This window comes from Stegastes partitus, unplaced genomic scaffold (genome assembly GCF_000690725.1).
Source record: "Stegastes partitus isolate 25-593 unplaced genomic scaffold, Stegastes_partitus-1.0.2 Scaffold401, whole genome shotgun sequence".
In the NCBI taxonomy this organism is placed as follows: domain Eukaryota; kingdom Metazoa; phylum Chordata; class Actinopteri; family Pomacentridae; genus Stegastes; species Stegastes partitus.
Window position 1 is genome coordinate 324,826 of NW_007578132.1, and position 13,458 is coordinate 338,283.

General features: G+C 44.6%; 1 protein-coding gene across 1 annotated transcript in view; it reads left to right on the forward strand.

The window, feature by feature from the left end:
• LOC103359863 (transmembrane protein 47) overlaps positions 1-9,004 on the forward strand; it is an 18,032-nt gene extending 9,028 nt beyond the window's left edge. Inside the window, exons 2-3 of the mRNA XM_008285414.1 lie at positions 4,094-4,234; positions 8,826-9,004. Coding sequence (XP_008283636.1) covers positions 4,094-4,234; positions 8,826-9,004 — 320 coding nt within the window. The remainder of the gene's footprint in view (positions 1-4,093; positions 4,235-8,825) is intronic.
• Positions 9,005-13,458: the final 4,454 nt, after the last annotated feature.

The following is a 13,458-nucleotide window of genomic DNA, read 5'->3' on the forward strand; positions in this document are numbered from 1 at the left end:
CCGAGTGAGTTCCATGCAGCTTGGTATACAAACATGGAAAAGAAAGCAGCCGAGTTCACTCATGTGAATTGATATTACAAGAAAAAAAGTGTGAGCGGTGCACCTTCAGATCAGATTATTCCGTACTGTGCATTATAATCCTAATCCAAAAGCATCCTAAACAAACAGTCTATGATGCGACTTCAAATTTGAGCATAACCAACATTTGTTAACTTAGCTAGGATGGAACACACACGTACAAAACAGCTGATGGCATTTGTTCTCTCTCTTAAACTTTACACTGACTCTTGACTTGTTACTGCTTCCACAGACTGAGCGCGCTCTGTGCTCTAAAGAAGTTAACTATGAATGAATGATGAGCCTTATGAGCCATGCTTTGGCCCATTATCTCACCTTGAACTGCACATTACTGTTGTGAAAATAGGATTGCATTATTTCTAGAGTGAGCTTCACCCTATAGTCAGGTTCAAATTGACATTTTAAAGCAGACTGTCTTCTCGGGGGGTTGGAGCTGATTGCATCTGTGTCGCATTTTTTACCCAAGAGGAGTTTGCATCTTTGCTTTTAAAGTCATCACTTTTCTTCATACTTCTGCTCTCTGTCCTGGAATATTTTCTGTCCTACCCACTTTCTTCTCTCTGTTATCTTTAATTTCCTCTCTGCCTCCCACCATCCACCTCTGCATCTCATCTTTCACCTCTATCTTCGTCTGTCTTTCCCTCCCTCTGCTCCGAAATCTCTCATCTTTCCTTATCTTGCTCCTCCACCATCCATCTCTCACAAGCTTTTTTGCCACACTCAGGCAGTAACTTTAACAAGTATCCATATTGCCACAGCTTAGATAGCTGTAAAATAAAATGAAAATGAATTCACTTTTACTGCAGTGTGCTGCATTGCATTGCGTTTGCGACTGCAGCGACAGCTACATTCCTACGTCTGCTTTCCTTGATGTTTTATCCAGAACTTCCAGTTTGAAGCCTGCCTTTCAACAGCTACTGTATGTCCTCAAGGAGTACATGCTATTTTATTTATTTGTGTATCTATTTTGTCATATAGCACCTCCTAGTTCAGCAGTGTTGTACAGAAACAGGTTTTTAGCAAATTAGACTGCATCACATCTAAGCAGTGTGAAGGCAGACAGGTGGAAGGAGAAGTGAGAGAAATGGTCGAATTTCTTCTGTCCCTTTACACCTCGTTGGGTTCAGTGACACTGTGTGTGTGTGTGTGTTTGTGTGTGTGTGTGTTTGTGTGTGTGCAGGTGTGTGTGTGTGTGTGTGTGTAGGTGTGTGTGTGTGTGTGTGCAGGTGTGTGTGTGCACACACACACCGCACACACACACACACCGCGTCCAGCCATAACAGGCCCAGTCACACCAGCATATGAAATGGGAAAGTCTTGCAGAGAAGTCCGTTCATCCCAGCGTGTTGTCGTGATCCTGCGTTACCTTGTGAGGTGAAGCAGATCCACAGGACATTTTTGTGGTGAGTCCACCTCTGGAGGACTTGTCCCTGCTAATTCCTGCTGCTGACCCTCAAGAGTCTGGAGAGTCCACAGACAGAGTTTGTGCCTGTTTCTGTTTAAACGGAGACTTTGCAGCTTTCGCTGGACGGTAACTGTTGTGGATGTAATCTGAGACTGTAGGTGCGTTGAGCTTCTATTCATCAGTATAGAGGCCATGAAACCAACATCATTAATGACAGTTACACAGCAGTTTTTGCTAAAATACTTCCTGTACCAGAATTCATCTTCAGAGTTGGTTTCCAGTTTGAGCATAAATGGTTAAATTACTCCAATACTATGACTTGTAGTGCAGAGTAGATTTACAGTGTTGCAGGTGAGCTGGTGTGCTGAGCTGCAGCTAGCTGGGAGGCTTGAATGGAGACACCGATGGGGATTTCATACATGTGCACATACTACAGAGAGCAATGGTGTAGAGGTACATGTGAGCCATGTCAAGGCAGGAATGTAGACTGTGTTAGAACATGGACCACTGTGACACCGGCCGTGGGTCTGTGGACTGCCGTTATGAAACCTGGAGGTGGCCATCACCATCATAGTCACTTCACATCTGATGCAACGGCGGTGTGTCTGACTGAGGACTCCGGGGCACTATGCAGGGTGGTACAGGAGTGACCTGTAGCCCCATCCGGACATGTGCTGTGGTTTTATCATCAGTTAGGGTTAGGGTTAGGCTAACCCTAACCCTAAACAAACATCATCTGGTATTGAAGAGCAGTCAGGTCTAACCTCCCCTGATAGTAATCAGCGTTCCATTTCCAGGTGTAGCTGAACGTTGAAGGTGTGCTCAGACAGAAAACAAGGCACATGTTTTGCCTTGAATTGTCTTCTCTGAAAAATCGGTGCAAGTCCCTGTTATTTGCCGAGCACAGCGAATGCACCAACCAGTTAGCAAGGCAGCAGCTTCGCCTCTGGTTGGTTCCTCAGCTACCCAGGAACTCCACTTCATTCACCCATTCGCTGTCTGCACAAGTAGTGGCAGCTTCATAAAGAATGTTTGCAAACTAAAACATTTTTAGTTCAAAACACAAACTAAACTAAATGTGTGGTTCTGTGCAGCGTGGTCCGGTCCAGAATGAGCACCAGTGTGTAGCTTAGGGGACGATTGAACTACGCTCTGAAGGTCAGCGATGTCCTGACCCTGAATCTGAAACAAGTTTGAGTTAGTAGATTTGAAATTAACGTTTTTTAATCATTCCTTTGTTTATCATTTGGAAGCGGCGCCACGCCCAGCGCTGGTCTTTATATGAGAGCGTGTGTGTGTGTGTGTTTGTGTGTGTGTGTGTGTCTAGGTGTGTGTGTTTGTGTGTGTGTGTGTGTGTGTTTTCTCAGCGAGCATCGCTGTATATAAATGTGGACAGATTTTTGATAGCATGCCAGCAAAGCTTTTTAGCCGAAGCTTTTTGTCAGCTCAGGTATACTAAGTGCTCTCTCTCTTCATTACTTTCACTCTCTGTCCCCAGCCCCTTCATGCCCTCCTCACCTCCCTCTCCTCCTCCTCACCCCATCCTCCTCCTCCTCCTCCTGTCTTCCTTCCATTCCTTTAATGCTGCCCTCTCTCTGTCCTTGTAGCATTATGCTGGTGTCTCTCCATGGTTTTTTTCTCTTTCATCACCCATCACCTTCTCACTGCCTCCACCAAAGCCCTCTTCATCTCACTTTACCTTGTCTTTGTTTCTCTGGTTCCCGTTGTTCCTTCCAGCTTTTCTTTGTTTTGCGCTGCTCTTTTACACTCGTTTGTTTCTCCTCTTTATTCCTCTCACCATTCATTCTTTTCTACTTCATCAGCCTTCCATCTTTCCCCTTGTCTGTTTTTTTTTTACTGCTTACTTTTACCCTTTTCTATCTTCCTTCATCACATTCCATCCTCCATTTCTTCTGAATTCCTTACTTCCTCATCTCTCCATCTTTTCCTACCTCCTCCACCTCTTCACTGTGACTCTTTCCTTCTTTTCATTGACATTTTCTCCATAAATCCTGGAGCTCTTTCTTTACCTTCTCTTTACCTTTACTGAGCCATCCTGTTGTTCTTGTCTGTCCCACATGACTTCCTCCCTTCAGTTCCACCTTTCTTCATTGTTTATGTTCCTTCTCTACGCTCTTTTCTCCTTTGTTTTATTCTTTCTGAAGATCCCTTCCTTGCTCAGCCACCTTCTTCCATCTGTTCTCTTTTTCTTTCCAGCAGTTTTTTTCTGTATTTTCTTCCTTGTCGTCTTCCTTTCCTTTATCTTTCTCCATCTACAGTCTCTTTATTCTTTATTCGCTTCTCTCCTTCTATAGATTCATCCCATCCTCCTCCTGTCGTTCCTTCTACATCCCACACTTCTCCACCTCCAATACACTTCTATTCAACTTCTTTTCATCCCCCTCATTCTTAGTTCTGTCTCCATTTTTAATTCCTCCCTCTCTTGACCTCCTCCCTCCTTCATTGCATTACTGATGAATGTTCTCTAAATGTTAGCGTTTATGCAACATGTCGCTTGTTTGCACTTAGTCATTCTCTTCTTACGTCTTCTTTTTTACCTCTGTCTTCTCCCCTTTGTTCTTCCCTTTGTCTCCCACCTTCCCTTCCCAGACTGGCAAGTTGCTACCTTGGCCCTGTTGCTAGGGGGCGGAGCCCTGGTGCTGATGTCATTCCTGATTGCTCTGGTTGCTGTATGCATCGGCACGAGACGGCAGTTCTACACGCCCGTGGCCATCATGCTGTTTGCTGCAGGTCAGCACACACACACACACACACACACACACACACACACACACACACACACACTATGCTGTGGTCTACACACAGTCCTCAAGTCGTAGGTCGAACACCACACACTAATTTGTGTTCAAATACACACACCTAATGACACACACACAATAGGATTACTTAATTAGCCAATTTAGACGAGGTAGCTGGAAGGTTGCAGGGTAATCACTTTGAGAACTGACATGCATTTAAATGATAATCCCAACTCACTCATTAAACGGAGCGCGCACTTTGTCACAGTCACACTCAAGCAGTCCTTCTTTCCCTCAAACTCATTTAGAGAAAATCATATTTGTATGATTCGGGCCCAGCAGGCTTTGCAGCGGTGTGTCACATCTGTCTGTTTAATTTCCCAGGCAGGCCAGTCCTAATCTCAAGCTGGACAACTACCAAGTTTTTGCATTTTCCTTATTCCCACCTCCAGGGATAATTGGAAAATGTCTTCTTTTCTTTTTTTTTATGCGTGAAATGCTTCATTTTGCAAAGTTGGACGTGTTGCCTGTCACACGTTTTTCTCAGTCATATTGTGTAACTGTGGACATGGTCTGAAGGGTTTCGAGTGGGTATCGAGGTTTGCAACAGCTACAGTTGTGAACAAAAGTTTACATACACTTGTTAAGACTCATGGCAGCATTTGAATGATCAGTTTTGGGGATGTAGAAAGCTGTGTAACTTGATTTTTTTTTTTGGTGGCATGGCCTCTTAAGTTGTCGTGAGTGATTACGTGTGCCTACAGCTGCTAGCTCCTCTGCGCCAATTAAAAAAAGACCCATTTGATACACTCATTAGACTCTGCCACAGACACTAAACACTCAGTCTGAGGAGCTGTGAGGATCTGAAAAGGCAAATCATTGACTTAAACAAGCCAGGAAAGTCTCTCGGAGCCATTTTAAAGCAGCTTCAGAACCCAGAAGTCCTCTGTGCAGATCATTTTCTGTAAATCGTGCATTGCACAGTCACTGCCACGATCGGGAAGAAAACAGAAGCAATCAGCCATCTCTGAGAGACAAGTGGTCAGGTTGGTCAAGAGTGACCCAAGAACCGGGTCTGCAATTAATTAAAAGCTGCTAAAATACAGGTGTCACATAGGAAGCCTTCCTCTGGAAGAAGCACATTCATGTCCAACTGAAAGCTGCTGCTCATCATGTGGACGAAGAAATGGCCTCTCAGAGGAAGTGCAAGAAATTATATATTACACATTTGCTGAATAATGATTTTAAGCAAGGAAAAGATATTAGATTTTTTTATTATGCAGCTCTTTCACATCCAGACTTTTTCAGGTTAAAATGTCAGATGATTGTTTTTCTCCCAAAGCCCAGATCAGAACCAGAACCAACGCTTTCTGACCCAACAGCTTCATTGTTTGCTCAAGCTGCCTTTATCTGTTGGAAAAGCAAATGTCCAAACCTTGCTTCAACTAAATATCTCAACTGTGAGCCGTGAACGTTCCAGGGATAGCTCAGGTTTCTTTAAAGTGGTGTTGTAGGAGCTAATTGTCCAGCATCAGTGTGTTACTGGCAGTAGATGGAAGTCTAGAGAACAAGACAGGAGGAAATGCACTGGAGCTCAGCTTTAGCTGTTGTGGATGGGGTCAGTCACAGAACATATGTTACCCGCCTAAAACAGGCCCAGATAAAAAACATGTGTTCCATGAAGTGTATGCTGCATTTAGAATATTGCAGCAGGGATCAAGTGATTATTGGCCAAACTGATGATTGAGGCCAGTGGACACACAGCTGAAGGCGATGGCTGAGAGGCTTGCTGTACCACAAGAAGCACAGATATCTCCACAAACTGGGACATTAGCTGCTTTCACAGTGGCGAAGGCTACGCTAATGGCTAGCAGCTACGTTAGGAGGCAGCCACAGATCACCGTGGATGATTCCCCTCAAAAAAACATCCTGTGGTCCGTGACTCGTCTGTAGTTTGTGTCCAGTTTATGTTTCCTTTCTTCTGCCACTTAGCTTCAACGTGTAAAGTAGAATAGTTGTTGGAAGATTGTATAAATGAGAATATTGGGGATGTGTTGTGGATGTTGCCTTCACATGCAGCAGCAAGCAAAGGATAGAAAGCACAGAGGCTGATGTGTGGATCTACAGAGACCCTCAGTGGATGATTAATCAACTGGTTCCCCACAATCTATGTTCATATGTGCATGTTTTGGATTATTATGCATTCTGGGGTGTGTGTGTGTGTGTGTGTGTGTGTGTGTGTGTGTGTGTGTGTTTCAGGAAAGTGCCAGTGCTTGTTTATGTTCCCACCAGATGAATTCCCTTTGAAAGAATAACGATTGATGTCTTCCCCTTTGTTCTGCTGCCACCCCCTAAAACATCCATCTCTGTGCCCCGCTGCTGCTTCCTGTCATCTCTCACCTCCTCTCATGCCTCCATTCATCCCTTGTTTCCTTTGACCCTTTATCTCATACCTCGCGTTCTTCCACCATCACCCCCTCTGTGCCGTGTCCAGTCTGATTTGTCTTGTTGTTCTGCAGTGTGCTAAATGCACTAAACACTCCTACATGACACCCCTCTGGGCATGCGTCTGGCTTTTTTGGCCAGTTGATGCCAATTTCTGTTATTTTGCCTTTTTTCTTTTAAACTGTTTCGGACATGGCTCCTGAAATATGTCATTTTAAAAAAGTGCATGTGATCAAATCTCATGAAGCTAAACTGATGAAGAGAAGCTTCTCACACCAAGGCAGTTTGTTTGGGTTGTAGTTTCTGATTCAATAATTAAAATAAAAATGAAATGTTGGCCTCCCCACTCGTACACACACACTGTACCATATATCATCTTAAAGCTTTGAGGACAAACATCCCTCTTTCGTGTTGACTCTCATATTTGCCCCATTGTGCAGCTGCTGTTGGAGAACTGATAGATTAACCAGCACATCAATATTTTTAACACTAACAGCCTCTCTGCCTCTTCCATCTGGCGCTCACACTGCTGCTTGTAATAGCATTACTAAATATAGAAACTGACGACAGAATATTTTAAACTAATATTTTTTCTAAGCTTCCTTCCTCATCAGCCCCTTCGTCTCCTGCTTGGTCTATGAGCCATGTTTCCTCTGTGAGGCTGTTCTGAGGCGTAGAGGGGCTTTGAGCTAAATGCTAATGCACGATAGCACGAGGAGGTGTAATGTTTGTGACACCAGTCACTCTAGTGTTGTGTGTCAGCACGCTGACATCTGCTATCAGCACTAAAGCACGATGCACAGCTGTACCGTAGGTTTGCAGATGTTTGACTGTATACAAAAGTAAAGGCAAATTCACTTTTCTTTTGTTGTTGATATTTTGGCCTTATTCGATAGGACAGAGAGAGAGACAGGAAAGTGGGGGAGAACCATGGGGGAGGGACCTGCAGCAAAGGCTCATGAGTGGGACTCGAACGCGCTGTCGGCCCGGTACACGGGACGCCGGCTCAGCCTGGTGAGCTGCAGCGGCGCCGGCAAATTCACTTCTGACCTGATGAACGCACAAGAGGAAAGTGAAGCCATGGCTTACTTCCATTAGGTGACAGCTGAGACTGGTGGGGACATGAGTCTGGTCAGACTACGATTTCACAAAAATCCAACCAAGTGTTGCTAAAATATTCTGATAAAAACTACAAATGTGAACCTCATGATAAGGCCACAAACGCTTTAATGCTGAAGTCCTGAGTTTTACTGAAATATGTATCAGTTCCACTTATTGTCTGTCTGTTAATGATCAGAAATGAAAAACATGTCAGCTGATCTACTGCACAAGCAGCTTCACTTACAAGACACCGTTCATAAACCATTTAAAAATAATATTCACTGGTTAGAGGGGTGATGAAAGAAGATGCTGCAGACTTGTGTGATGACTTTCCATCTAAAGTTGTCAGTCCAGTGTCAAACTATCCCGACAAGAGGACAGCTTGTCAGAATCTTTGCTGTCTCTTCTCGCCTTGTGTTCAGCTTCCACAGTGTTGTGTGGGATGCTGAGCGCTGGAGCACAGTGCACTCATCTGCACGTAGAGAGGCCAAAGTGAACGATGGTGCAACCCCCTGAATGATCCTCACATGCCTGTTTTTTATAGGCTTGTTAGAACACAACAGAGCCGGTACCATGCAGACTACTGCAGACGCAAACACGCAGGTCTGGAAACAACAAGTTGTGGTTGATTATAGAGCTGGGAGTGTTATGGAAACGTGACCGAGGTGCACATTCAGACAGGAAGCCGACGTGTTGAATTGCCGTCAGAGTAACGGATTGGAGCACATATCTGAAAGGGGCTTATGACATCAAAACACATTGCATCGTCTAAACCCGGTGTGAGACGGGCGATCTTTAGCCAGCCCTGTCTGTGCACAACCATCCAGCACGTTGTTAAAAGCCGGTGCTCTCACCAGATTCCTGGACACTGACAATGAATGACTTGGGGCGTTTGAGCTGACAGGGAGGTGAGAACCGTGAATTGTTTTTTACTTTTACAGTTTGTGCAGCTTGAGGCACCTGAACAACTGCTAACATTACATCAGTTCGTTTTCAAAGAATGACACTTTAACTTTGCCTAACTTTGTCTCCTCCAGTTGTCCTGCAGGCCTGCAGCTTGGTCCTCTACCCGATCAAGTTCATCGAGAGCATCAACCTGAGGATCTACCATGAGTTCAACTGGGGCTACGGCCTGGCTTGGGGGGGGACCATCTTTTCCTTTGGTGGGGGAATCCTCTACTGCCTCAATCCCAAGAACTATGAGGAGTTCTACTAGCTCAGATGGTTGCCAGGAGCCCTGCAGCCACATGCTGGTCGAGGTGTACAGGGGCTGAAGAGGGGGCCTGGGGGAAGAGGGAGGGGGTTGTTCATCAGCAGCTCAGTTCCCAAGAACTAATGAATACTGTACATCGGATTTGAGCCAATAACTCTATTGCCACAAGCTCTGACCCCGGGGAATAAAACTAGTGGTCAAGATATTACTTTCCTTCCCTCAGTGAGCAGACTTGTGATTGCTGAGGCTGGTAGGCCTGTCCGAGGGAGGGGTCAGGGGGTCGGTAGGGGCTGGACTGATTTATTCCCAGGACTTGTGAGGCAGTCCTCAGAGAACTGACAACCCTGCAGTAACACAGGAAGGAGGCTGGCGGTGATGCCGACGCCTCCGTTCTGAACTACAAGAACTGTTGTTGTTGTGCTGTAGCAGCCCAACCTGGTGACTCTGTTACTGGGAGAACAGGATCTCAGACTGGGAGGCTCTCTCTGTGCGTTTACACACCAACATGCAAAGCCACGTGTGTCTCTACGTGTTACCATCAAATCCTCGGGCTGGGTCTTTACTCGCTAATCCGCAGCGCCATGAGTGCATCGTCGTCATCGTCGCTTAGTTTGGAGCCGTGTCGTTTATTTTCCAGAGTTTTTTGGAGCTCTTAAACTTTAACAAGGACGTGGAAGAGGATCTGACGCTACAGTTACCCCTCATAACTTTTCATAAGTCAGATAGATTCCTCTCGAGGGGAAGGTAAGACAGGATGAAATAAAATAAAGACACCCACTCAATATTCTGTTATCGACCCACTTGTCTGTTACCGCGGCAACCCACAGGGTCTGCGCATGCAGCTGTCATGATTGATTAGCCATGGTTGGAGGTGTGAGACGGAACGGCACTCAGCTGCCTCCAAGGGTCTGCTACATTTCGATTGCGCATTGAGCTGAGTTTCTCCGCACCGTGACAATCGGAGCATCCTCCCTCCTCCGGTCCGGCTCGTCTGCTTCCTGTTTGGTGGATAAGAAGTGTTTATTACCTGCATCCCAAACAGCTGCAGTCTATCAGTGGTCATGTTTACATGCACATATGTATGTCTAACTGTACAAAGCAACATTTTAGACTGTCAGAAAAAATACATGTTAATAAAAAAAAGTCAGTGTTGATGGGATTCCTGTCCAGGCAGCTGCCCGACCCCCTGGAACAGGAACCAGTGCATTACTGTGTGCATGTAATCAGACTATTTATAAACCGAATCCAAGTTCAGATCACATGTTATGAACGACAAACTGCTGTCTGTTTATTTCCAGTAGATGTCAGGGATCAGCGCTGCACCCACAGTGTGTCGCTTTACAACTAGTCTGGCATGCATCTGTTGGCACGAGGAAAGCAAATGTCAGCATCAGCCAGGATCAGATGTCACGACTAATGGATGCTGGAACAGATGGAGACAAACGGCAGGATGGTATCGTACATCACAGCATCACCACCTGTATAGAAGATGATCTGATAATCATTCATGTCCCAACAGACTGGCTGTAATTGAAGTCGTTTTGTCTCTTCTCTGTGTTCCTGAACCTGTTTGGATGGTTGCCACAGATTCAGTGCAACTTCTGGGTGGAAAGATCATCGGAGAAGCAAATATTTTACGCTCTATATTGATTTTACAGTCTAGATTGGGTAATAAAGCGAAACTTTTGCTTTAACTGTGCAATAACCTATTGATGGTTTCTTTCTCCCTGTGTGCTGAGTTACTGTGCTGACCCCAGGACCTCCTGTCTCCACTCTGAGCTCCAAGTGCACAGGGATCTATTACAAAACGCTAAATTCTCTCATTGGCATCAATGAAATGCAAGCTGGTATTTTCTGTATTCTCCATTGTTACACATTTACAGTGAAGCTGTTGAGAAACCGTCACCCAAAAATAGCATCCAGGCCACCTTCCTCACCACCTTAACCAGTGTAAAGATGTGTAGCTGCCACATGACTCATGGAGCTGACAGAAGTCCATTTATTTCATATCAACTGACATGATGAGGTTTGGCACCGACAAAAATAATCACTTCTGTTTTTGATGAGGATCAGTTTGTTTGTGTGGCTGCTGCCTGTCAGCGCAGCAGCTTCCAGAATCAGCCTCACGTATACTTCAGAGTGGATCGCATAATATAGTCCATGTGCTCATTAGGAGTGTACACAACATCAGTAGAACACTAACTCGTACTAACTAGTGAGCCGGAACAAGTCCATGAGAAATTGGGATCGACTTTGTATTTAAGAGTCACTTTTACTTTCAGTGTTTACAGCAGATGTTTTACACCAATATTACTGGTTATTTATTTGACCTAGAATACTAAACTGCTTTTTGAAATACTGAGCTGTTACTATCACAAAGGAAGCGTTGGACGTGTTGGGAAACATGCTTGTTTGCTTTCTTGCCAAGACTTACAGGAGAATATTGCTCTCAGTGAGTGGTTAGCTTAGCATAAAAACAGCTAACTGACTGCCCAAAAGTAACTAAATATGTGCACCAACTAAGTAAGACCTTGTATTTGGGATGTTTATTCTATGCAGACAGGTGAACTGTTTCCCCTCTCTGTGCTGAGCCCTATTACCCTCATGGATAATACATGCTTCATATATTACCTGCTTATGGAAGTCATGGGCTGTAACCTAAGGAGGTCATTTGTTGGCACTATGTAGGGGAACAAAGCCACTTTAACTCACTTTACAAAGCTACTGAGACCACCGTAACCCTCACCGATTATGTTCTTATATATCCAGTACATGAAGGTGGGGTGCACAACAAAATCCTAATCTTCACCGCCCCCTTGGGACTTTTTGATGGATCCACCTGGGTGCAAAACAGAAACTATTCCCATGATTACAGCCAGTATTTGATTAGTCATACCAGCTTTGTAGGTCAGCGAATGCTTTTCAGGATGTGGTCTCTAGTGTTTTAACAGTTAGATGTCACAGCTTCACTGTGCTCGGTGGCGGGCTCCAGTTAATCAGTGTTTAACTGTCAGAAGAGGTGATGGATGAAGCACTTTGTGACTAAGCTGTTACAGGAGACACAACGGGGAGGCGCTGATAGAGATCATCACCACCAGTATGATGTTTGGTATGCCCACTACTGTATTTACTATCGTATGATCACTGCTTAGTGAGGGTGTTTTTGCTACCTAGAAAAATGTCTCTGTGCTTTGGTGGACTAGAGGAGTCTTAGGCACTAGCACTGTAACAGACCTGGGACAGAACACACAGGAGTAGCTGAAAATATGTATTAATGGAAGTAATAAAGGAAAATCTAAGACTGTATAAACCAATTTGAACTCTAACGTGTTTGTACATAATACTGGGTGCTGGTGTTAGTCTCTCTAATAGTTCCAGATCAAAGGCTGACTGCTTTGTTTCGTCAGGTAGTTCGACGGGTCCTTAACCGAGGATTCAAAGCCACGATACCAGTTTAAAATTCGTAGTGCAGAAAAGAATGCTGGGTAATTTCTAACAATGCTGCTGAAGTTGTTTGGATTTCCTCACTCGGAGCCGATACCAGCGCCGTGCCAGTTGTAATTATGAGCCCTTGATTCTAAATGACAGTGCAAATATGCTTGCACCAGTTTCAAAAATGACCTACATGCTTTGATTTTTAATGAAGCACAGCAGCGTGGTTCCAGATAAATAAGACTGTTTGTGTTCGGCCCTCGGTGTGATTTGTGTGGGGAACTGCTCCAGCTTGGCGACGCACTCCAAAAAGAAGCTGAGCTCCAGTAAGATATTCCTGTAATTTAAAGTATTTGGGTTTCTGACCCGTGTTGGTACCTTGTGTGTTTCAGCCCAGGTCTGACTCGTAGCTATTAGCATTTGTTTATTTATTAATTTAATGATGAAACGTAGAGGCTCGTAAACAGAGACAGCTCTGTTTTATGCATTATCTCCCAGTAGACTGGAGAGAAACGCTGTCTAATGATGTGCGTAGGGATTTAGGATGTGTGTGTGCGTGTACGACAGCAAAGGGTGGAAGTGTGTTTGACAGACAGAGAAGGAGTACGTGTGTGTGTGTGTGTGTGTGTGTGCATGTGTGTTGGCATGTTTTAGATGCCACTGTAGAGATGTCGGTAATCAGCATTTATCTCTTTGTACGTTGACACATTAAAGCACTGAACAGAACGTCTCACTCTCCGTCTCATTCTGTTGTCACGTTTTCCTTTGTCCTCATTATGCAGCTCTGAAATAATTATCAGGCTTATTTCACTTTCAGTTTTATCTTATGGAACCACTAATGATGCTCTCTGAATTCAGCACAACATACAGTACAGTAATGCTTTGTCATTTCCAGGTATGCTCAGTTCAACTTGGCAGGAGCATCCTGAACCTGCTCAGCCCTGAGCTAAATGACATCCCATAATAACCAGAGTTTATCTGCAACCACAAGGTCTGTTTGAATGATTCTTGTGTCATAATCAAAG